This window comes from Watersipora subatra, chromosome 3, assembly GCF_963576615.1.
Source record: "Watersipora subatra chromosome 3, tzWatSuba1.1, whole genome shotgun sequence".
Classification (NCBI taxonomy): domain Eukaryota; kingdom Metazoa; phylum Bryozoa; class Gymnolaemata; order Cheilostomatida; family Watersiporidae; genus Watersipora; species Watersipora subatra.
Window position 1 is genome coordinate 50372500 of NC_088710.1, and position 27015 is coordinate 50399514.

The window sequence follows — 27015 nt, forward strand, 5'->3', positions numbered from 1 at the left end:
TTAGAACGTTGTGCAAAATTTCGGAGGTGAATAAAGCCTCTTTTTTGGTGTTTATGATGAGTTTAAGACACCTTCATCGGAGCAGAACTGAAGAATATCACAATCATCAAGATTCGTATAAATTTACTTAATCTACTGAATGTTCTGTGACAGCAGCATCATTGTTGTGTGACAGCTCGTAATTATATTTAAAGGTAGGGATAAACACTGATTAAACAGCTTTATATATTATTCATCAATAGTCACTAATATCATCTTCTATCGTTTGGTTTTTTTTAATTCTATTTAATGTTGCAATTTTATTTTAGTATTAATTTTGTTTTAGTGATTTGCAAAATTTGTGACTGCACGACGTTTTTTTTACCAGTATCACGTTTCTAACTTTTAACCGACTTTGAAGAATCAATAACGTTGTAGATTGAATAAAATAAAACTGCATACAAACGCTTATCTGCTAACACATAACTCATGGTTGACACATTTACACTAGGTGATGTTTCAAGTGAATACACCATCTCGTGCAATAAGTTCTAAAAAGTTTTTGTTAACGACAGCGTCATCTGCTTTGAGTAGTATTTTAATTTTTTGTGTCATGAGTTAGTCTGAAAGGTTCATTCTTTAGCAAGTTTTTTTCATTAAAAAGTTACGTTTTACTCAACACTCATGTCTTATTTATTCACTAGTTTCACCCTCGATGTTTGTCGAAATTTATTTTTTGCATCATGATCTAAGGAAATTTTGGATATTGTTTACATTGAGACTTGCACAGTAAGTTTGGACAATTATGTATGTATTATTTTATTATAAATTTCAGTCTCCTAATTAGATTTAGTGTTGATGCTAGATAGAAAACTTCAGGTACTCTCCCGTATTGTGACGGCATTACAAACCGGTTTGTACAATTGTAATGCCAAGCATACTAAAATAATCTCTAACCTAGGCAACTTAAAATTAACGAATCTAGGGTGACTCTCTAGCTTTGAACTTTACAGGTAACATGAATTTCATCCGAGCGTGCCAGTCAGTCAACAAAAATGGCGCTATTCACAAGTTGGTTGATGCTGATCAGCTTACGCTTCTCCAACCCTCAGTAAAATTACCTTTTCACTCATCTGCCTCCAAGTGCAGCAGTGATACAAAAATAAGGAGAATTTCTAGCCTAACTGAACGTTCTCGGACAGTTGCATCTTACTATTACAACAGCTCTCTGGATTTTGCTGCTGCCAAGGTCGGTTCATCAAAGGCTTGGTGTATACCATATAGTATGATGGCTGTAAACATTCTCCAAATTTTGCTATTTTATGATTTTTATCAAGCTGTCTGACGGGCTAAAGCCTGGTTCAGGTCGAGTCACTGTAGCACCATCGTTGCTGCGTCGGTGCAGTGTGACCATGTCTCCCAATTGACTTGCAAGCAAGCCACACGAATCACAGTTTAGTTAATGGAGTTATGCTTTTTCATACATTTATGGTACTTGTTGACAACTTTGGTAGGTTGGTGTTGGTATAAATCATGAACCGCGATGGACTAGTCAATGGTAACATGAACTTGATATTGTATTCATATCTTATCTATTTATTATGTTTTCCAATATGGCAGTTAGAGAAAATTGAGATGGATATTGCAAGAGTATATGTAGCTTTGCACCATAAATAAGTAAATGACCACAAAGACAAGCTAAATTAACAATTTATTTTTGTTTTTTGTATTTTTTTCTGGGTTAAATTTGTCAATTTCAGTAACAGACATCTGTTTACAGCGGCCTACTTATCTCTGCAGTCCGTTCATTAAGGCCTACAAACACCTTGCGCTTCAGACTAATTAATACAAATGCCGAAGCTGATAAAGCTATTTGCAGTATTTCTACGAGTCAAAGACAATTTGAGATATTACCTGCGACTGCTTTCATGTTAGTGTGAACTAGCGTACATGGACAAGAGCTTGTTTCAAGCTATCTCACTCTCTTGCAATCTCGACTTTCTTTTCAAGTCTAGTAACTTAGCTCTGGGGTGCTTGTTTATAACAATAGAAGCTGCCATTATTGTTGTTGGACAATTGAAGATTGATTGCTTCTGTACAGAAGTTGCCAGCTATTCTATTCAATTTTTTTGTGTTTGTGGTCTGTACACTAATGGATGAGTAATTGCATTAATAATATGCGAGTAATATGAGTTTACATCTATATAAATTTACAGGACTCGGTAAGACTCGTTCCATCGACCCTCTTATATGCAGGAAAGCAGTCGGATGACACGCATATGCTAGTAAGTGAATAGCCCTGGACACATTAAAGATTGTTTACCCATTAGCGCATGTAGTGAAATAAAGGTCAGATAGAGATCAATCCATAAACATGGTAATGACAAGTTGCTATGCTATTCTCCTCATCAAATTCATTTCTAAATCCATCGTTGACCCACTTTTTATTATTATAATTTCTGAGGGTCTGCATGTACTCTGTAGTTTCTTTTACCTTTTTTGTGCTATATTTAGTGTAGCCTATTATACAACTAAACATTGACATACAATTACACATTGTATAATTAAATAAACCGTATAATTATATATAACCATGCCGTATAATATAGAACGTAATAGCCACCCCGTATACATGTGTAAACCATTTATTATAGTCATTTTACAACCAAAGTGCAATAAACTATAAAAACCTGTTTAAACCAAAAAACCTGGTTTATTCAGTAATTTAAAAAAAAAGATGATTGTTTGCCCTGAATGTTTCATAGCTTATATAAACATTGTTTTGTCAAAATCAACTAAAATAATCTATTTTTACTTTTCTGTTTGGTAATCAAACAAACTGTAGATAGTCTAGTCGAGGTCAGCGTACTCTCAATTTTTTTAGAAAGATAGACAGCAACAGCTTCTACCCTCCTTATTTGGTCATTCTTCACTAAATTGCGCTCACATCTGCCTTGGTCAGTTTTGGTTTGTTAAAGAGGTTGAGAGAACTTAAAAGGATGTGTAGAAAGGCTTCGGAGAACAGCTACTAAATCATCTGTTCTTCAATCTTTCCCAGCAAAGGCAGTGTGGATTGTTTCTTAGGCCCTAAGAGGCTTGTACATCTTACATCTCTCGAGTGGCTGTTTGTAGGGCCTACATAAGAAGCGGTATCGGCCAGTCAAACTTTTTAAGCAAACAATAGATTTGGAACAGTCTGGTGCTATTGATCATATCAAGGGTGACTAACTACTCATAGCATGCTCGGCACACGTGCTCTCTCTCTCCAGTGTCTAGCGCTCTCTCTTCCTCTAATGACACATATCTTCTTGTAATCATGGTTTATCATAGCTGAGCAGGGTTCAGGCCTATAGGCCCATGCTGGATACAAATGTAGCTTTCATACTATAAACAAAAGATATCTTTCTACACATAGTCATGATTGGCTTAGACCTACTAATTTGATGTTTGCATTCTGCAGCACTCTATGTGATGTTCCATATTTATTTTGCATTATATTGGTTATGGTTGTCTGCACGGTGTAGTATTGTAGATGGGTGCCCAATACCTGCATAAGGAACTGCCTGTGAGGATAGCACACAGGGTGGCAGCATTTAGAGAACTACCCTTTATAGTAGGATGTAACCCGAGTATCATACAAGTGGTAGGTAGAATGACACCTGCTAACAGGTGGTCACTCAACCAATACTTGCAAAAGTCATGGCTGTGTATCATAGCCTTATCTATAGTTGATCTAGTGACATGTCATACATGTCATGGACAGTGTCATGTCTTCTTTTTTTGTCCTTTTCAGCATGAACTTTACATACGGGCCTTTCAGAAGCTGGATGAGTTTCCACCAGTGAGTATTGGTGTGGCATTTGTAGAGGCAAAGTATGTTTACTTAGTGCCCTCCTATCAGTTAAATTATCTCTCTTGTTTTAATGTCTCTGCCTGCATCATGCTGCGCACGCTACGGGGGTGCGTGGATAGTAAATTAGTAATGGTGTGGCTAGACCTTCAGCACTCTATCCAGTAAGGTTTAACATGGTTGGCTGATACCAGAGCGTGTCCCATGCATCAAGCCCTGGATTTTGTTTGCGCTTGCGCCATAATTATATCAGCTGTCACTTTCTTGTTAGCAGTTATAGTGCCTCAACGCTCACACCATATATGCCATGTCTTAAATTTGCTCTTTTTTGTAAAAGGATGCTAAAATTGTAAAGCTATAGCTTTTGAGTTCATAATCTTTAATAGCCTTAACACTGTCAGTAAGACCTGGGATGCACAGGATTTCTTCGGTCCCAATCAGATAGTCTGCAGGCGGGTCCTTAAGAGGCTGATTCTCAGGAACCAGGCGGAGTTTTGAAACCAAATATATTTAGTGACTTGATGGAAGGTACAGAGCATATGAGTATGAAGTTTGGATATAAGCCAAAATGTGGAAACGTATAGCGTTTACGCAGATTAACGCACTCACTCACAATGACAAAATACAATTTATTATTAACTATATCACATGTGTCAAACTCACAAACTATATATATATATAACATATATATTTCTCTAAGTTGGTCATATGTGAGTATGTGTGCATGTCCAGCTATAGCTATTAAAATCTTGAAAATAAAATTCCGCATTCTGATGCATTTGAACTCACGACGAATGCATCCGTGAGTTTTTTATCCAGGCCCTCTACCATTGAGCTACATAAGGCATCTTGATCAATGATGTTATCATATTCCGTATACCATAGGCACACACTAATCATTTTAGCATTGCGCCCACGTGTTGCGATGCCCATGTTAAGAAATATTTTTCATAAGGTTCAATGACTATATCTGGGGTCAAGGCCAATTCTTCTCACGCGGACAATTATATTATCTCCGTAGAAAGAGTTTCGACATTCTTTCTTCGTTTGGTCAGAAACACAGTACGATATCTCATTTTTACATTTGTACCAGTATCAAGAGGTACCAATATTGTCATATTCAAAGTTTTGATGGATAGCTTCTGGTGGAACAGTAACATTTTTTATACACACACACTTTTATACAAGAATTGCTATTATTAATTCAACATATTCAAGATTTTTTATTTTGTTTTCTCAGTTTGTATTAATTGCATCATTACCGAGTTACCGAATGATCTTTCATTGTAATCATAGCAAAATTGACTTAATTTAGCTATTACTTGCTAATTATTTCACATTTACATCTAAACCCTTTTATAGTTGTTTTATTTTTTTTAATTTATTTGACTTGCACAAAACGTTTTCCTCATGATATGAAATTTGAAATTTAAAGTTGTTTGACAAAGTTTGAGTACCTTTACGGTTGTTTTTATTTTCTCTTAAATAAATTATTTCAACTACACAAAACACTTTTCTCATGATATGTAGTTGAAAAGTTAGAATGGAAGGTGTTGTTTTATGTTAAATACAAAATCAATTTTCTGTGCAGACTTTTTTATTACCCGGGCAATGTCGGGTCGTACAGGTAAGGTGGATATGTGTAGTATATAATATGTAACATATATATGTGTATATATATAATATATAACATATATATGTGTATATATATAATATATAACATCTATATGTGTATATATATAATATATAACATATATGTGTGTATATATATAGACATATATAGACTAAATCTTAACCGGATAATCAAGTTAATGCCCACTACAAGTCTGTTTCGATGTGTCACTCATCAGTTGTCTCATCTGAACAATGGTACCTGACGAGAGACACCACGAAACAGATTTGTAGTGAAGAATAATTTGACTATCCAGATAAGTTCTAATCCAAGCAATCACTCAACTTATTACTAATAAGTATTATTAGTATCAGTCTTATTACTCTAAAAGTTGATACATGTGTTATGGTCATGTGTTTGCCTGTCAAACTTAATATTAAAATGACTATTGCCCACCTAAATACGCTCTTGGTTTCACAAACATATGGAAGTGAAGGAACATTAGGCTGCTATCTGCTGGTAAACTGCTATAAATTATATTGACAGTTGAGAGTTTTATAGGCACCGTAATAATTTAGTTGTCAATTTATTATTCAAACTTCAGTGAACATTGAAGATTTCTGTATAATTATGCGAATACAGAAAATTTAGAAGCTAATGTTACTGATTAGACAATGCAAGAAAGACAAAGCGCATGAGGCTGTTGTTAGTGATGAGATACTCCATGTCTATGCACTCCTATGTCTATGAGTGTAGGAAGTTTTTAAGCAGGCTGTAGTTTAGCAAACTGTCCATCAGGATTGCTGCCGTAGATGACAGGCTGCCGTAGATGATAGGTGAAATCTAATTCTGTATGTTTTAGATTGAGACCTTAGAACAAGAGATGGAGTTCTGTAAGCTGCTGAGGTCACTGCTGGATGACCACAGGGATGTAGTTACACTTCTCGCTGAGGGCTTCAAAGAATCTAAAAAACATATTCCTGTGAGTTGTTCCTAAATCTCATAACTTTTTTATTGCCGTATTTTCTGGTGTTTGTTGTTCAAGGGAATAACCTAGAAATAGCTTCTGTCTCATGTCTTGCAAGTCATTTGACGGCTTTAAGTTGCGAGCACACCAGCAAATTTTTTGCCGATTGTCCGGATGATTTGTCCCACTGGCTGAGAATCCCCTTGTGTGAAAAGAGCAATCGAGCTCGAGATCGATTTTGTTCAGAGAGAAGTTTGATGTTGCATTCCATATAACATAAAAATACAACTGTGCCAATCAGTGGATAATTCTAGACCGATTTTCAATGCGAGTAGCCAATGAAATCACTCTTTACAGCGAATCTCTGCTGTGGAGTGTTTGTTTGTCGCATCGCTGTATCGCATTGAATACTCAGAGGAGAAACCCTACCAAGTAACACTTTGAAACATCGTTCATTCATCCTATAGTGGTTTGCAAATGTTCCTATCACTCTGGCACCAGACAGAGACTGTGAATCAGGAACAATACTAATCCAAGCCCCTCCAGAGTCCCTGTTAGCAAGGAGAGTAGATACCCAAACATTTCTTCGTGCACCATTGCTATAATAATTGAGATGGATGCAGTTAGTGAAAGGTTGCCCTCCCTATAGCTATCCATTATTGGTGATGGGCTGAGCACTGCAAAGTAATTGGTGAACTCGCTAAAACCTCTTGTAGAAATTTCATAAAAAACAGTCAACAAAATTTAAAGCTTGACTCACTAAAAATATATCAGCTAAAGTTATCTGACCCTGCGAATAAAAGCTGGCACAAAGTCAACCACTCTCGGTCCAAACTTGTTTTGGTGCTACCGGGAAAAATTGAGCCGATAACTCCTATAAAATCATTCAAAGATCAGTCACAAAAACTCTGTTTGCAAGATGGCTGGTATAAACATAGTTTCACACTGATTTTATCAATGGTAACCCAACACAGATAAAATATTGTACATAAAATATGAATTGTGCACACTAAGGTAAAACTAGTATGTTGGCAAAAGTGAACTGGCAGCCTGCTGGCTAGCTGAAGTATCTTCAGTTTTTTGTTATTCTGTTTGGGTCAGAGGTTTAATTTTATGGTATGGATTTCTGGCGTACCACATCTCATCGATTTAGATTTATTGCTGGTCAAGTCATGGGAAATGTTAAAGTTGGCGCCTTTCCAAAACTGACCAGCCTCGTGCATCAACCTAGAATACATTCACAGTCACTGACCGTAGCTTCTGTTTGCTTCCTCAAACCTATCCGGTCAACCACTGATGTGAATCCTTCATATTTCTTTCCTTCAATGTCAACATTATGGCTTCACTTTGCATCTGTCTAGGGTGGTAGGATTTGCTGAAGCATAACTGCTGAAGGCAAATATTGCAGTCACTACCTGCTATATTATATTTACTCTCTCAAATTCCTCCCATTAAATATCATGAGATTTGGTCGGTTTTAATCATAACTGAACAGTACCTGACATCTCCTGTATTCTACTAGAGTACCTGTAATAGGAACATAACTGCACAGTACCTGACATCTCCTGTATTCCATTAGAGTACTGGTAATAGGTACATAACTGCACAGTACCTGACATCTCCTGTATTCCATTAGAGTACCGGTAATAGGAACATAACTGCACAGTACCTGACATCTCCTGTATTCCATTAGAGTACCGGTAATAGGAACATAACTGCACAGTACCTGACATCTCCTGTATTCCATTAGAGTACCGGTAATAGGAACATAACTGCACAGTACCTGACATCTCCTGTATTCCATTAGAGTACCGGTAATAGGTACATAACTGCACAGTACCTGACATCTCCTGTATTCCATTAGAGTACCGGTAATAGGAACATAACTGCACAGTACCTGACATCTCCTGTATTCCATTAGAGTACCGGTAATAGGAACATAACTGCACAGTACCTGACATCTCCTGTATTCCATTAGAGTACCGGTAATAGGAACATAACTGCACAGTACCTGACATCTCCTGTATTCCATTAGAGTACCGGTAATAGGAACATAACTGCACAGTACCTGACATCTCCTGTATTCTATTAGAGTACCGGTAATAGGAACATAACTGCACAGTACCTGACATCTCCTGTATTCCATTAGAGTACCGGTAATAGGAACATAACTGCACAGTACCTGACATCTCCTGTATTCCATTAGAGTACCGGTAATAGGTACATAACTGCACAGTACCTGACATCTCCTGTATTCCATTAGAGTACCGGTAATAGGAACATAACTGCACAGTACCTGACATCTCCTGTATTCCATTAGAGTACCGGTAATAGGAACATAACTGCACAGTACCTGACATCTCCTGTATTCCATTAGAGTACCGGTAATAGGAACATAACTGCACAGTACCTGACATCTCCTGTATTCCATTAGAGTACCGGTAATAGGAACATAACTGCACAGTACCTGACATCTCCTGTATTCCATTAGAGTACCGGTAATAGGTACATAACTGCACAGTACCTGACATCTCCTGTATTCCATTAGAGTACCGGTAATAGGAACATAACTGCACAGTACCTGACATCTCCTGTATTCCATTAGAGTACCGGTAATAGGAACATAACTGCACAGTACCTGACATCTCCTGTATTCCATTAGAGTACCGGTAATAGGAACATAACTGCACAGTACCTGACATCTCCTGTATTCCATTAGAGTACCGGTAATAGGAACATAACTGCACAGTACCTGACATCTCCTGTATTCCATTAGAGTACCGGTAATAGGTACATAACTGCACAGTACCTGACATCTCCTGTATTCCATTAGAGTACCGGTAATAGGAACATAACTGCACAGTACCTGACATCTCCTGTATTCCATTAGAGTACCGGTAATAGGAACATAACTGCACAGTACCTGACATCTCCTGTATTCCATTAGAGTACCGGTAATAGGAACATAACTGCACAGTACCTGACATCTCCTGTATTCCATTAGAGTACCGGTAATAGGAACATAACTGCACAGTACCTGACATCTCCTGTATTCCATTAGAGTACCGGTAATAGGTACATAACTGCACAGTACCTGACATCTCCTGTATTCCATTAGAGTACCGGTAATAGGAACATAACTGCACAGTACCTGACATCTCCTGTATTCCATTAGAGTACCGGTAATAGGAACATAACTGCACAGTACCTGACATCTCCTGTATTCCATTAGAGTACCGGTAATAGGAACATAACTGCACAGTACCTGACATCTCCTGTATTCCATTAGAGTACCGGTAATAGGAACATAACTGCACAGTACCTGACATCTCCTGTATTCTATTAGAGTACCGGTAATAGGAACATAACTGCACAGTACCTGACATCTCCTGTATTCCATTAGAGTACCGGTAATAGGAACATAACTGCACAGTACCTGACATCTCCTGTATTCCGTTAGAGTACCGGTAATAGGTACATAACTGCACAGTACCTGACATCTCCTGTATTCCATTAGAGTACCGGTAATAGGAACATAACTGCACAGTACCTGACATCTCCTGTATTCCATTAGAGTACCGGTAATAGGAACATAACTGCACAGTACCTGACATCTCCTGTATTCCATTAGAGTACCGGTAATAGGAACATAACTGCACAGTACCTGACATCTCCTGTATTCCATTAGAGTACCGGTAATAGGAACATAACTTCACAGTACCTGACATCTCCTGTATTCCATTAGAGTACCGGTAATAGGTACATAACTGCACAGTACCTGACATCTCCTGTATTCCATTAGAGTACCGGTAATAGGAACATAACTGCACAGTACCTGACATCTCCTGTATTCCATTAGAGTACCAGTAATAGGAACATAACTGCACAGTACCTGACATCTCCTGTATTCCATTAGAGTACCGGTAATAGGAACATAACTGCACAGTACCTGACATCTCCTGTATTCCATTAGAGTACCGGTAATAGGAACATAACTGCACAGTACCTGACATCTCCTGTATTCTATTAGAGTACCGGTAATAGGAACATAACTGCACAGTACCTGACATCTCCTGTATTCCATTAGAGTACCGGTAATAGGAACATAACTGCACAGTACCTGACATCTCCTGTATTCCATTAGAGTACCGGTAATAGGTACATAACTGCACAGTACCTGACATCTCCTGTATTCCATTAGAGTACCGGTAATAGGAACATAACTGCACAGTACCTGACATCTCCTGTATTCCATTAGAGTACCGGTAATAGGAACATAACTGCACAGTACCTGACATCTCCTGTATTCCATTAGAGTACCGGTAATAGGAACATAACTGCACAGTACCTGACATCTCCTGTATTCCATTAGAGTACCGGTAATAGGAACATAACTGCACAGTACCTGACATCTCCTGTATTCCATTAGAGTACCGGTAATAGGTACATAACTGCACAGTACCTGACATCTCCTGTATTCCATTAGAGTACCGGTAATAGGAACATAACTGCACAGTACCTGACATCTCCTGTATTCCATTAGAGTACCGGTAATAGGTACATAACTGCACAGTACCTGACATCTCCTGTATTCCATTAGAGTACCGGTAATAGGAACATAACTGCACAGTACCTGACATCTCCTGTATTCCATTAGAGTACCGGTAATAGGAACATGCGGGTTGAAGATGAACTCACATAAAATTTTAGTAGATCTTATCAGAAAGTATCATATTTTCTATCATTTGTGATTGTTTTTGATATTTTAAGGATATTTGGCCAGGATGTTTCGAGATTAAAATCGACAAAACTTGATCGCGGTTAAAAAGCTACAAAGAAAACTATGTCTCAAAAATACGTCAGTAGTCGTGTTTCCTGTTTGTCCCTCTCGTTATGACATTGGCTATTGCGTTCAATTTGCAGTATTACGCGTCTCTATTGACATATATTGTATTTTGTATTTGCTGTTGATTGTTGAAAGAAAACTTCAAATATAGCTTGAGATACATTTCTATAATAAATGTTTCAAATATTTTAAAGATAGGTTAAGTTGGTTAGAAATTGTCCGATTTTTTCCTCTAAGTGCTGTGTAAACAACATATAAGTACTCAGTGCTGATGAGACTATATATTAGTCACTTTTAAACAATAGGCATGACTACTGATGGCATTTTTAGCAAATGATAGAAAAATATCGATAATTTCTGATAAAATCTACCAAACTTTGGTGCAAGTTCATTTTTAAGTGAGTACCTGTTCTCCTACGAGTGTGCATTACTTATATCTTCATAGGACAGATTTAAAACGTGAGCCAATCATAGGATTTTAGTAAGAACCACTTGCAGGAAATCACATTATTGTCCCAAATATTCTACTTACAGGTATCATGGCTTACGAATTGCTAATGGGTTTTTAAGCTTGTGTCAAAATATGCCAGAAAGGTTGACGCATGCATGTTAAATTAGGGCTACGTGATTTGTTACATACGCACGCTCTCAATAGGCCAACCCTAGAATTCAATCATCAGTAATATAACTCTATGTTACCCTAGAATTCAATCATCAGTAATATAACTCTATGTTACCCTAGAATTCAATCATCAGTAATATAACTCTATGTTACCCTAGAATTCAGTCATCACTACTATAACTCTATGTTACCCTAGAATTCAGTCATCAGTACTATAACTCTATGTTATCCTAGAATTCAGTCATCAGTACTGTAACTCTATGTTACCCTGGAATTCAGTCATCAGTACTATAACTTTATGTTGCCCTAGAATTCAGTCATCAGTACTATAACTCTATGTTGCCCTAGAATTCAGTCATCAGTACTATAACTCTATGTTACCCTAGAATTCAATCATCAGTAATATAACTCTATGTTACCCTAGAATTCAGTCATCAGTACTATAACTCTATGTTACCCTAGAATTCAATCATCAGTAATATAACTCTATGTTACCCTAGAATTCAGTCATCAGTACTATAACTCTATGTTACCCTAGAATTCGGTCATCAGTACTATAACTCTATGTTGCCCTAGAATTCAGTCATCAGTACTATAACTCTATGTTACCCTAGAATTCAGTCATCAGTACTATAACTCTGTTACCCTAGAATTCGGTCATCACTACTATAACTCTATGTTGCCCTAGAATTCGGTCATCAGTACTATAACTCTATGTTGCCCTAGAATTCAGTCATCAGTAATATAACTCTATGTTGCCCTAGAATTCAATCATCAGTAATATAACTCTATGTTGTCCTTTGGTGAAGCTTTTAATGTAGCTTTTCTTGTAAGTCATCATTCTAATAAAAAACGGTAATATCCGGATTATATTCAATGTCACGTGGTGTGATTTCTAGCACGACTATCTGTCAGTTTATTATACTAAACATAATTTTAGTTATTATTTTACTTAATTTTTACTTCTATATTTTAAAAGTGTGAAAAATGGATGGCTATTAAACTGTTTAGTATAAATGACATTGAAAGGACTTGCCGACATCATATGTTGATAATGATAAACAACTGGAACAGGTTAACGACCTTGTGAAATGTCTCAGTTCGTGCATTAGTTTGTGAATTTACTTTATGACGATTTTCTCTGACTGCATGAAAACTGCAACTATTTTTTAGAGGAATGACAATTCCTTCGAGGGGTGTCTTTGAATCACAGAAACAAGGATTGTAGTGAATATAGTTTAATTAATCAGTGACAGTGTTGGTTTAGTTTCTTCACAAATATTCACAGTATATTATATCTTTTGCTATCTGCTGGGCGGAATGGGACTATTTGGCGCAGGCGTTCCGGCACAGGGCTTTTTGGCGTTACTTACGATTTCTGGTGCAGGACATTTTGGAGTAGACATTCGGGTTCAGGTTACGAGTTCAGAATTTATCCATCCTTCATCGTGCGTTTTCACAGCTCAACAAGCTCATCAAAGCGGAAAAGAAAAAGTGTACATAACAGCTACATATATGTATTTGACAGATGTAGTTCACGTGAACCTTCAATCACATTTGGCGATGTAAACGTAAACATTCATGTGCTTAAAGAAATAGTGATTAAAAGTGAAAAAAATTATTAACCACATAAACCAGCATGGCAACAGATCTTCAACTGCATCGATTGAAGCTGCTCACGTTAAATGTGCAATAACTATAACGATAAACAATAACCATCGAGTAAAATACTGAACTGAATGAATTAAATACGCTGAACCGAAATGAAATTTCAGTTTATTTGTATGCGTTTGGTATGTATATTCTTCTGTGAAGTTTCATGAATAAAATTAAATTTTTTGCATTTCCTTGTTATTATCATTGTGTTATTTATTTACTGTATATAAGCATAAATAATTTCGTCGGTGTATGAATAACATTGCTAAAAGGTCTGGCGCCAAAAATTCCTGTACCAGAACGTCCGCACTAGAAAGTCTGCGCCAGAGTTTCCTAGACCACCTGCTGGGCTGAAGGCAGCGAATTAATAAATTTATTGATCGTGTTTTGAAAAAGCACTTGAGAGACAACTACATAGTATACAGTATTTGGTTATAAAGATGTGCTTTCAGATCTTACAAACACTTGAAAGTCTCGAAACAATTCGAAGACAAGCAATACATCGAACTACGACCACTCACCTAAAAACTAAGGTGGTCGTGGCTTGAATGAGACCAAACAAATCAACGTCATGAACACCTTTATTTTGAAGTGAGCGCTCATTGTGTGCTTGTCTTTGTATTCCTCTCATGTATTGCTTGTCTTTGTTTTCACTATATAAACAGGCAGCTGAATTGTGTTGATCTAAAAAAGAAATTTTGGAATGTTACATTTTCTAGGATAGAGCGAGCAACTTATTATGCAATCATGAGCGAAGGTTTTATTATGGCATAATGCTTACTCATTCGTCTGTCGCTGAAGCATTGGTGAAATAATAACATAGATTAGCTAAGGCCAATAAAAACACATCAGTAAAGGTCATCATTATGACTGATAACCCCTATTATGAATCATTAAGGTACTATTCAACAACAATGCCGATAAATTTGGTATATCCTGGTAAGTGATAAGGTCAGCTGTACCTTTGGTCCTTATCCAACATTGCAAACATCACAGTGGTAAGGTCAGATGTACTTTTCGTTCTTCCCAACATTGCAAACATCACAGTTATAAGGTCAGATGTACCTTTCGTTCTTCGTCAACATTTCAAACATCACAGATTATTAACTAACATATTACAAATGTTTTTCAGTAGCAGATGTTGATTAACAAGTAGGGTTGTTAGTACTCGCTGATGTTGGTTTGTTAGGGTTATGTCAGTGTTACCTACAATGAATGGTGTATTGGATAGTTTCACCCAAGGTGGAATCAGCAATTCGAAATTAGCAAAATCTGCCAGTGATATACATCAGGTAGAACGGTTATAGCAATAACCTGTAGTGTGGACCCAAACAGAGATAACAGGCTTTTATCATAAATGATTTAGTGTATTATTGAGAGACAAACGGAATGATAGCCACCTCTGTTGGTTGATAAGCCTTCATCATGGACGTATAATAAATAAATTATGTATATTCGCCTCGTGAAATGAGTTGCCCTCATTGGACAGATTGCAATTTCCATTGTGATTCCTTCTGTTTGAAATCAGCTTTGTTTGAGATTCCTTTAATTTCAATTTAAGTTTAATATAATCGACTCACACATTTGTTGGTAATAAAATGTGAATTTTTAATCAATTGTTAAATTGTAAGAAATGGTGGAAAACGGTGAGAATTGCGAAGCCTTTTTTTGTATTAGAATAGCAGTTTTTAAATGTGCCAACTTTCCTGCCGCACAAAATTCAGTACATGCAATAACTGAGATGACTGAAATGTTAGCCTATGTGGAGCTCAACCCACTTGAGCTCATCGGCCATGCTATAACACCTCCGAATGATGGAGTCTTCTTTCTCCATGCTTTGATGCAGAAAAAGTGAACAGTTAGACCTACAGGTTTCATTACATTTAGACATGGAATGCCATCTGTTGAGCATTTTGTTTTTGTAGTGATTCCACCAAGTTTCATTCTAGTTTAAGTGGCATCAAGTGCTAACTGGATTATTTAATCTTCTTTAAACAAGATTACTACAAGCCATAAATATCCAATAGATAATTTATACGATTTAGTTTATCAACTTTCATTTAATAAAACAAGAATTAGTTTGTTCATACATATTGCTTCTGTAATATTATAAATAATTATTGATTTTCCAACACAGCTAACAAACTCAATTCATCTCTATTCATTAAAAGGCAAGTAGCAAGTTGGTGTGTGCTTCTTGACAAGTTCGAGTTGTTCAAGTTACTTCCAAACGACTGTAAGTCAAGTCATATTCCATGCTTCTTACATATGAGACATTAAACACATAACACATTAAAGATATGTTATATAGCCATAGGGTCTGGTTCGTTGTCATTGCTACGCTGGTAAGGACGTGAACCAACATCACTGCGCTTTAATAGTACAATACAGATGCGGTGCTGTTGTGTTGCAGGACGGCAAATTGATAAAGACATTTCTAGACAAGACGCTGACATCAAGGCTAGGAATAAGAATGCTGTGTGAGTACCACCTCGCGCTGCATAACAATCAGGTGATTTCTCTCTTTCTCTCTAGTTTTCTACTGCAGTAGCATAACTTCTAATGATGTGCGCAATCAGTTTGGCTAAGTGCCACTTCGCCATGGCAACGGTCAAATAGTTATCCATGCTCTGCAACAACAAACCAGTCAGTGTACAAAGGAAGTCCCTAGCAAATCTAGAATGATATCAGCAAAAGTACTATTCACATTTAGTGTTTTCAGAGACTATTGTATATTTGTGGAGAGCGTGTCTATGCTATGCTCCCAATTGAAACTCAACGTAGAGCAGATTTGAAATCACTATTTGCGGTGATTTGAATTGTAACAGAAATGTTTTCAAGGGAGTTGTCTTGTTACGGTACTAGCTCATGGATGTTGCATGACTTGTTCACTGCATGTTGCCTACTAATCTCGGCCGATCTTGAGAGCAGTTGTGCAAATAAAAAGAATTTGTGCAGAGTACTTGTATAGTTTGTGTTTCAAACATCCCTAGTCTACAGTCATAGATAGAATGTAGTTGTTTGGAGTAAGCGGTTGTCTGATTGGGTGTACCATAGGGGATGTAGTATGTGGTTGTATGATAAGGTTGTAGCATATAGTTGTGTAAGAGAGTACATAGTTTTATGATGATTTATACAATTGAATGATTAAGATATAGTCGTAGGATATAGTGTACAGTAGCTTAGAGGGTATCCAGAGTATACAGTTTTATGGTAGAATGTCAATAGTATTATTTGATTAATAATGTTTAAGTGCATGAAGAATGGCTTTAGAGATATAAATATCTAACATAAACATACAGTAATCTCTTTAGGTTTGGTGGAGTGCTGCCTTATATAGTATAAAGTGATAGTGTGCATGCAAAGTAACAGACATGTTGATTTGTTTATGGGGTAGTGAGAGCCTTAATTGTAAAAACTTGGCGTTGAAGTACCACCTTGATAGGGTTACTGAGTGTGTTTTTTTATCAAGCTTTCTTCCTGCAAGTCAAGTGTCATACACTCATCCTCCTTTAGACTTTCAGAATCTACATGTTATAATTCAACTGCATTATCCATACAGCCACTTGTTAAGTTATGAGATACTACATGTATTATTATATTATCTGTTGTATCTGAACAAGTTCCTGAATTTTTTATATGAGTTTTTATATGAATTATAGTCATCTAATCCAATAGCTACCTAGAAGTACTTCACAATGGCATTTTTGAAGTACTTTTTCATTTTTGAACTACTTTTTAATTAAAGAACAAATTCAACAAAATGATTGTGCATAAGGGGTGTTTAAAGTGCAGGCTCCCTGCTTGTTGCTTTATCACTCTCAATGATCACTTATTATCTCTACCCTAGCAAGGTTGATTATTCGCTTTATATCGATATTGTAAATAGTGGGAAAAATCAAGGGCCAACAACTCCTTTTTACATGAAGTAATTTACTGACAAATGGTTTTTAATTGGTCAGCAGAAATGCTCGCCAGTCTTCTATTATGTCCTACCATAGAAACTGAGTGTATTATGACTAAATAGACTTGCTCACCTATAAGTCAAGTTGCAAACTTGTTTCGTAGATCAATTTGGGGTTTGGTTATATAGCTGAATATTTTCAATTGTACTTTAGTGAATTCTATTGCATGTTGTGCCAGCATTGCAACTCACGCTATGTGTTTTATCTACAGTATCTACAGTGAAGGCATCATAAAACTTATTCAAATACTTTCAACAAAACGACAAATCTGCATTTTTAGCTGGTCTTAAAATGTTAAAACAGTGGATGTCTGTAATTCCTTGTTATAGAAGCTTTTATTAGCTATTATATCGGGCATAAAAAGGTTCCTTCCTAGTCTTCACCTTGTTTCTTATTGCCACCATTTTATTGTCATATCCTCTGTAAAGGAGGCATGGTAATTGTAGTCTATGGATTTGCAAAAATGGTTTAGGGGCGGGCAACTTTATTTTGATCAAGAGTAATCTACTCATACAGCCATTTATAACAAGTCAACGCGTAGCACAGATCTGAAGACAAATGCGACATCTTTTCTTCATAGCTAAAAATGAAAGATTTTGCATGAGGAATCTGAATCTCTACTCAAATAAAAATAAATTTAATCTTCTGAACTTTGCATTACTACTGTATTATTTTTTGGTCACAGCTTTTAAAAAATGTTGTCTAAGATAGCCTCATGTTCGTCTCAAATCTAATCACGGAAAAAATTATGGATGCATTGTCATTTTCCTTACTCCGTCACATATCCATTTATAAGAACTTCAAGTCTTTTGAACGCTGCTGTCTATCAATAGAAGCAATATTATATTATAGTATCTCGATATAATATATTGCAGTATCTCGAAGTTTAGTTTCCGTTTTGTTTTTATTGCACTATTTAAATGATATCAAACAGCTCATGCAAAATCTTTCATTTTTAGCTATGCCAAAAATTTAAAAACACCCCAATGTTTTGCTATGCTTGCATGTATGAAGTTTTGTGTAGTTAACAATTCAATGCATAGTTGTAAAATCCGAACAGCTCATCATACAAACTGCAGAACCAAGGGAGGCAAATCTATGATTGGGTTCAGCTTAAATCTAAGCATAAAAGTCATCATTGTATAAAGCTGTTAAATTCTTGTGTCACAGCTTTAAAAGGTTGAGATGTGTTTAGGGACTGTCGCTGAAGTTTGTTTCTCTTATTGGTTCTTGCATAATCTCCAATTTGCTAATTTATGGCAATTCTAAAATATTTGTCTGAAAAAAACTTATTGACACCTGATTATATTTTCTCATAATTTTGGACAGGATAGTGTACAGTATTGATTATATATTTGCATACAATTAGTTGAAATACTGACGCAAGTTACAAATTATTTTATTCAATGTCCAAATGTCTGTATCGGTTTGTCACATTGCAAAAAAACTTGCTTATCCCAATGACAGACCAGCCCATATAACTAGTCATGGTATGGTGAATAGCTAGCAGTTTACAAAACTCACAATCATGATTTACTACTGGGATAAATATGACCTTGTTCTACCAAAACTGCAGTCATACCTCGGCATACGAGCTTGATGCGCTCTGTGACTGAGCTAGGATGTCAATGTGCTTGTATCCCAATGCAATATTTTCTATATAAAATAAATACATACAAATTAATCTGTTCCCAGAATATTACGTTGGAAAAATGTGTTTTTATTTGTTGTAATTAATTACCTACGCTCACAAAGCGAAGCAATAACCTATTCTGTGGTTATGATCAGCAGTGAAATGTAACATTACTATGTTTAGTGCTCCGTAGAGTTCTTACCTTCCGAAACATATGCAGTGGCTAACAGCAGTTTGAGAAAGAGAGCAGCAATGCATTAGGTACACTAGATTTTTGTGACGCAATGTAACCTAACACAAATTTTGAATTTAACTTAAATGAATTTAGCTTACTAAACACACACTTGAAGCTAAGTTTTAATCGTTTACTAAATTTTACTTTAATTTCGTAAGTGTCTTCATTTTTTATTACCTGTTTCCGGATTGGTGCTTTTGGCCTCGCTTTTACTATAACTTAGTCGACCTTATTAAATTTTTTTCAATCCGATACGATGAAAAAGATCGAGCGATGCTGTTCTTAAAAGCTGCTTTTTGCATATTTGGCCGTTTAATGGCCATCGAGAACTGGCTCATATCTCAAAGGTTTCTCGTATCTCAAGGTAGTAACTCGCTCGGATATTTGCTCGTATGTTTCTCGGTTTTCTTATATGTTGGGTAACTCGTATGTCAAGGTGTGACTGTATACTGTCCCTTCAAAGTAGATATTGATCATTTGATCATTATAGTTCACTGTTCAATGAGTAGGAGTTGTTATGAACACTCTGGTATTACTCATTCTTTTAATATCTGTTAGTTACCGTAAAACCTCTAATTGAACGCCACCTCTGTTTGACCGCTACCTCTATTTGACCGCCACCTCTATTTGACCACCACCTCTATTTGACCGCCGCTATCATTATATAACTTATAAGTTTGCAGATTTATAGCATATTATTTGATAGCATCATTGTGATAATTTGATCTTACAATTGATCGACGCTCATAGCTCCTTTTCTATTGCACATAAAAAGCTAGTTTTTGGCTGCAAACTGCAGCAAACATATCAATGAATACAATGAGCTTTTATACAACCTTGGTAAATAAAGATATAAAATAAATATGTCTTCAAATTTAGAATAAAACAAAAATTGAAAGCTCCAAAAAATTGCAAAACAGGACACAAGCTATAATATTATTGCAGATTAATTGCAAGCAATATATATCAACTGGTAGAGATATTTCTCGATTTCTCAATGCATATTTATTAAAGGTTGACTTGCAACAAAATTCACATTACAGTTATTTGATATGAAAAGATTCACCATGTCTTACTCTGTTGTGTTGTAGGTACAAAATATGTGGGAATGTGATTATAAGTTCTTAAAAGCTCAAAAATGATCAGTTAATCGCAGCCACACGAGACCGCCGTGGTTTAAGTTCTCTTTCCAAAATGGCTCAAATGCGACGTAGCTGTGGTAGATGGTTTCTGTTTACACTTTCATGCAACCTTATTCGTCGAAATATTTTCACAAATATACTTCACGCATTCAATAAAACCATGTCTATTGTTCTTGCGCGTCTATTTTATCGTCATTGTAATGCTGTCACTTTTACCACTGATATCTTATAACTTACCATAAAAATTCATTTAATTTTTTAACCTTCCCTCGAAGGAGTACATATCATTGTCTGATAATCATGACGAGCCTGTTGGTCATCTGTGATAATCGAAAAGTGCTGCAAAAATTATTTTCAAAGTATTTGTCACATGATTAGATTACGACATGACGATTAGCTCAAGCCGAAACAAAACTGTAAAGTAGCGAGCATCTATATTTGATACGGGGTCTTCGGTAAAACCCAAAATGTTTGTCATAAACTAGTGCTACGATAAGTTTATATTGAGCTTTTTATTGGCCTTTCAATTCACGTGAGAACATCACGTGACAAGACAATAACCAAACTGTCATGACTACGTCAGAGAAATAAACAGATTCCAATCTACGGCGGCTGTTCGTTTTTGAGCTTTTAAGAGCTTGTAATCACATTTCCACATATTTGGCACCTACAACACAACAGAGTAAGACATGGTGAATCTTTTGATACCAAATAACTGTAATGGGAATGTTGTTGCAAGTCAACTTTTAAGAGATCTTTAACAAGTTCAAGGTAAGTTAGAAGATTTATTGCATCCAAAAGGATTAATATTGCTCCGCCGGAAGAAGAGGGCACAATATAGGCGACATTCGCGTCGCCCGTAAAAGGGCTAAATTTATTTTCCCAAATTTCTGACGAGCCATTTGAAAAAAACATCGACCGCCACTATAGAGGAAGAGTTGAAAAATAGAGCGCCATAGCGTGCAATTAGAGGTTTAACAGTAACCTGTAGCATCTATCTACTTGTGTCTCACCAACTGCTTTTTATTTCTACCCTTGTTTCTTGTCAAAGATTCATGGCTGACAATGTTAGTGATCCCATGCTAAACCTGAATCACATGAGTCAATTATCATGTATATGTATTCGTACAGTTGTTATTTTCATGTTTATGTATGCTTACAGCAGGGGCATGTCGGCATTATAGCTGTAAATTTTCAGCCAAGGAAGCTTCTGGAAAGAAAGGCCGATTTCGCTCAGTAAGTCATTCATAAATCTAATTTGTCGAGTTCAGGGTTGTCATCTCCACAGAAGGAATGGTTTCTCTTTAGTATTGATCTAACTATTTTTACTCATTAGCTCTATGTTAAATGAAATCATAAAGAAATGGTGTACTTGCATGTATCTGCAATATTCCTATAGAGCATCGTCATAGCAACATGACTCATCAATAACATCCATTTATTGTTTTTTTATTTGCTTGATCTGATGCATGGCATAATACCGCTTTTCCGAGTTCAAAATGGCGCATTCTGTTGATATATATATATACATGTTGAGATATATATATATATCTCAACGTATATATATATATATTCAGTATATATTTGTATACTGAATATCAAAAATTATCCATTAGGGTCCATCAGTAAACTTAACTAGCATTAGCCTTGGTCTAACGGTTCGGTACGCTGGCCTCAGTGAGGCACCCTCTGTGAGGCACCCTCAGTGAGGCACCCTCAGTGAGGCACCCTCAGTGAGGCACCCTCAGTGAGGCATCCCCAGTGAGGCATCCCCAGTGAGGCTAACTGTACAAATGGCATCTAACATCGATCACTCTTGAATACTCTATACTTCATGATTTCGAGGCAACTAGGCGTGTGATGCTGTTGCGCTCGCTGAGATAATCAGTGTTACACCTCTACTCATCAAACTCTGAGAGACATTGCATTGCGGCTCAAATTATTTATTGCATGCAAAAAATGCTAATTTGCTGAACTGCGCTTCCTGATTAAGATGGCTCCTCTATTCTTTCAGTCCTTGCGCCTTAAGTTTGCCCGTGTTTCTTACACAAATATTCAAAATGCCATGTATAAACTTTTATGTTTTAAAAGATGTAAATGTATTGGTAAAAATTTAAACTCATCATTTTACTATTTGCTCTACAGGTTATTAAGGCGAAAGAGAATGAAATTGAATGATTGAGCTCAAAATTTACAGCGAGTTGAAGAATTTTCTAAAAACTTTCATAATTGAACAGTTTTAGAGTAAACAAGTAATATTGCTGAGTACATTGTCACTCCTTTGTGTCTTACTCACCATCATGGATTTTTTTAATAGTTAGTGAAGCTCCAACCGTCAGCTGTGCGTTGCTACTCAGGAATGGTGGAGATGTGAAATGGCCAATTTGGAGAGCTTAGATATTATCATTTCAACTTTTAGCATATAGTTATGGTCATTTGCTTTAGGAAGGTGTGCGAACACAGGTATGGCAAGGCACCTGCTGTTAATGTCAATGGACATGTCAATGCCTCCTTTCCATACATTGCTGCTCCCTTAGAGTATATCGTCATGGAGCTGTTCAAGAATTCTATGAGGTATGCCATAACTTCTGTATTTGAAAGGAATTCATAGTATCGTATCTGATGCATACTTATCAACATTAGCAAAAAGAGTTTGAAGTCCATAGCATTTCAATAGAGTGCGTAGGTGGTGCATCAGTACACTTACAACTTATGAGTCCATATGTATCGCCTGATTTGAAAAGAAGCACCGCAATGTTTTGATTGCTTTTAACTTTATGTATAGTTTAACATTGGATTTCGAGCGAGTCATGTTTTAAACCAATCAAAGTTCTAACAGAAAATTCAAAAATCTTTGATTGATGTTGAGCTAAAATTGTAACTCTGACACCGTGAGCTCAGCTGAAAAAAGCCGATAATAATCTCTCTCATTTTTATTAGTAATCAACGGTTGTATGCAGTTGGGTTCATCGTGGTTTATGAAATAGTAGTTATTTGATGTGTTTTGTAGCGTATTATTTAACATTTATCTTTTGTTTGCATGAAACACACAAGTTATTTTTACACGTTTTTATGTGACATTAAGGTGTGAGGAGACCAGGTGGCTACTTGTTGCTACAAATACAACAGTACTTTACCCAGCCTTGCTTCCTCTATTGATGGAACATTTATGACAAGTTCTGTATACATGCTATCTTAATATACAGTTTATGGTTTAAATAATGTAAAAATGCTTAAAAATTTGTTTTTTCGTTTTGGAATGGATTAAATGATTTGTAATGGGAAAACTTATTTCATGATTTGAACGAATGCCTTTTTGAACAGCCATCCGGGATATATTGCAGTTAAAAACCGAGGTTTAACAGTATTTGTAAATTTCTCTTAGTAAGCTTGCGCTTAGTGTATGATATACTGGTCTCTCAAACTGGTTTGTTAATGGGTTAGTTATCCCTTGCATTAAACAGATAGAGGAACTGGAATTGAGTGGTTGCTGAGAGGTTAAAATAGTAATTCAAGCGACAGGCCAGTGATATTTCCATAAATCTTTGTCATATATCTGTCAACCAATCAAAGGCTAGAATTTGAAGACAGGAGATTAATATTGGAAATTGAATAGGAGGGTTAGTCGCATGCAAACTATACTTACCTTGAACTGAGGCCATCTTGTGAATAAGCTTGAAATCGTGTTGAAAAGAAAAATCGGTGCTTCACTAGAGATTTGTGAATGTTGGGTAAATTTTAGCCTTAGATACATAGGTATATTAGATAAATACATACCTAAAGGGTGGGAAATGGCCTCTGCTTGCTTTATCTGAGTACTACCGTTCTATTGAGTTATTTGGTTGATTGCAGAGCGACTGTCGAGGCTCATGCAGGGGCGTCCCATCTACCATCGATAAATGTCACAATCGCCAATAACGATGTCGACTTTCTTCTCAGGTAAATAATTATATTTATGTTGTTTCTTACCCAAACTACTGTTTGCGTTATGTTTATAAAGAACATATAAAATCCAAGGTTTCGTATGCAATCGGCAAATTGTTGTTGTTGTCCGTTCTGTCAGGATATCAGATCGAGGAGGCGGTATTCCTCATGATGACATGAGCAGAGTTTGGGATTATCACTTCACTACCGCTGGTTCTCCAGGCAGGGACCTTCCTGAAAAGGACACCGAAGCCGACCCGTTTAGGTCTATTATGTCTCCTCCTAATCAAGGACCGGCTGCTGGCCCCATGTTTGGGTAGGCTTACTCATTTACACATCTTTTGAAGAAATCATAATGCATGAGAGATCTGCAGTTTTTTGTTGGATGTAGGATCTTGCAGTTTTAAAACTTATTGAATTTAATTAATTTTGCCTGATGACCATTTCCTAAAACCTGAACTATGCCACTGTTTCTTGACACAAAATTATAATCATTATATTACAATTATATCATTATATAATTATTATGATAATAATTATATTATCATTCTGACAGTACATGGTAATCTCCACTAATCAGCCTATAGAGGCATTTTAATTTTACACCATCTTAATTGAAATCCATAAAATTTAGAAAGTATTTTGTTTGACTCTATAGCACAGTTTAAGACCAGTTAAAATAGTTGGCTAAAAATATTACCAATCGATAAAATGTATGGCCGTCCTCTAGGCAGTCTCTAGCTTGCAGAAAGAGTTCGCTTGAAAGGCTTTTCGTTGTAGCTTTTAGGATTACTAGCCAAGGTTTCAGAGTTGTCTGCTCACACATTTATGTTTTGAGTCAATTGTACCAGCTAAAGGTCATTACTATGTGTAGATAATAATGAAATTTAAATGTAAACTCATTTTTTATTCAATTAACTGTTCAATTTAACATTCTTGAGTAACCTTTTGGCTATTTGTGGCCGCATAAAAGCCTGTTTATATTTTTCTATAATTTAGTACAAACAGGGTGGAAAAAGGATGCTCAGCTTGATCTCACATCATCATTCTATTAAAAAAGTTACATCGTTTTTACTCGCTGAAGTTTAAAAAAATACATGCTTACTTTGATCATGGCTTACCTGTTGTATGTTGAAATACAATGTTTGCATGAAAAGGCGATGCGATGCATTAATGGGAAACCATTCATCTCGCTTGTACAATCACTAAAACAAGATGGTCTGTTGATTAGTTTGTTGGTGGCTCATTGTGTGATGAAATGTTCTCCTTTTTTGGCATTTGTAGAGGCCAACAGGCTTCTTTCTTGTCTCCCTGGTAACACATTCTGGTTTTTCTATTTTTTTGTTGAAGTTTGAGCCTTCAAACACTCGCTTGAGTCCTGTTGCAGTAGTTATTGCAGTCAGGAGTTATTTTTCCTTGTAATATTCCTTCTCATGAGGCTTGTCAGAATTATATTTTTTTATGGATTTTTTACTTGATTTATGCTTCATCGGAGTCAAATGTATGTATATGTCTTTTGTAGGTTTGGTTTTGGGCTCCCAGCTTGCAAGGCCTATGCCGAATATTTAGGCGGAAGTCTCACTATGGAAACCCTGCAGGGAATAGGAACAGACGTCTTTCTTAGACTTAAACACCTTGACGGTCGTGGAGTCAGCTTTCGTATTTAATAGGCTATAGGTCTATAGCTAGAATATAAATAGTGTGCACTCGAAGCCATCTGGGACCAATGCTCTGATCTTTCTAATAGGAAAAGATATGTTAGCTTTTTGAGAATCAAAGCCAGTTCATTTCAAGTACAGAATTAAAAACCAGTCAAGTCTGCTGTTTTAACTTAATTTTAAAAGCAGTTTTTGCTGAAGCATATGTTTGTTTTTAGTCATACATAAATAGTTGATTAATTGAGCAGAAGTTGTCTGTCCTATTTTACTAAAAGCTATGAAATGTTTTGTGTTTTTCGGTTGATAGTATTAACAGTCATATTTGTAAGTTGAAGTAATAATACTCCAAATTACAGTAAAAATCTACCGAGCACAGGTTGCTATTCAGTCGTTTCCAATTATCAGTGTATAAGTTTAGACAATTATTACTTGAATCATATGTATCCGGTTAATAGCATTTAATAGTCTCCCAATTTGTGATGCGTTGAGCTGTAAATGCTTCCGCCCCATCTTCAGTGGACTATTGTTGGGAGTTGAATATAATATAATATTAGCATCATCCTTATCAGTCAATCTCTATAGTCGTGGTTTCAGTGTGAAAATCAGTTTGCTTCATGAGCGTTTTTGCTCAATTGGTTGTGTTCACTATTATTATCTTGGAGTTATTTTCTCTTTTGTCATGTGATGTCTGTAGTGTGAAGTCACACTTTTTATCTAAGTCTGCTCGTCTATTAGAGCCTTTTCTTTGGTTGGCAATTTTAATTCTTATCGGGCTATACATATAGCTCTTCAATAAACAGGTTCTAGCAAGTAGCATTTATGTTACATAGCTAAACATATATAACATACTGGCTATGTAAAGGATGTAGTGCTACTTGGTTCACTACGTTACGCTGCCTAGTCACTATTATAATGCTATTGCACAA

General features: G+C 36.2%; 1 protein-coding gene across 1 annotated transcript; it reads left to right on the top strand.

Moving 5' to 3' along the window:
* LOC137391847 (branched-chain alpha-ketoacid dehydrogenase kinase-like) lies at positions 1-26902 on the top strand. The gene is made up of 12 exons (XM_068078388.1): positions 1-194; positions 993-1228; positions 2196-2264; positions 3512-3622; positions 3773-3820; positions 6304-6423; positions 15946-16044; positions 21670-21743; positions 22953-23081; positions 24360-24446; positions 24571-24747; positions 25954-26902. Exons 2-12 carry the CDS (start codon positions 998-1000, stop codon positions 26096-26098), a joined length of 1290 nt encoding a protein of 429 aa, XP_067934489.1. The 5' UTR covers positions 1-194; positions 993-997; the 3' UTR covers positions 26099-26902.
* The last annotated feature ends 113 nt before the right edge of the window (positions 26903-27015 follow it).

Excerpts from the sequence above, each read along its gene's own strand:
- LOC137391847 (XM_068078388.1), top strand. The coding sequence starts at position 998 with ATGAATTTCATCCGAGCGTGCCAGTCAGTCAACAAAAATGGCGCTATT. Across the intron at positions 1,229-2,195 it reads TGGATTTTGCTGCTGCCAAG|GACTCGGTAAGACTCGTTCC; the intron begins GTCGGTTCATCA and ends ATAAATTTACAG. Across the intron at positions 21,744-22,952 it reads AGAAAGGCCGATTTCGCTCA|GAAGGTGTGCGAACACAGGT; the intron begins GTAAGTCATTCA and ends CATTTGCTTTAG.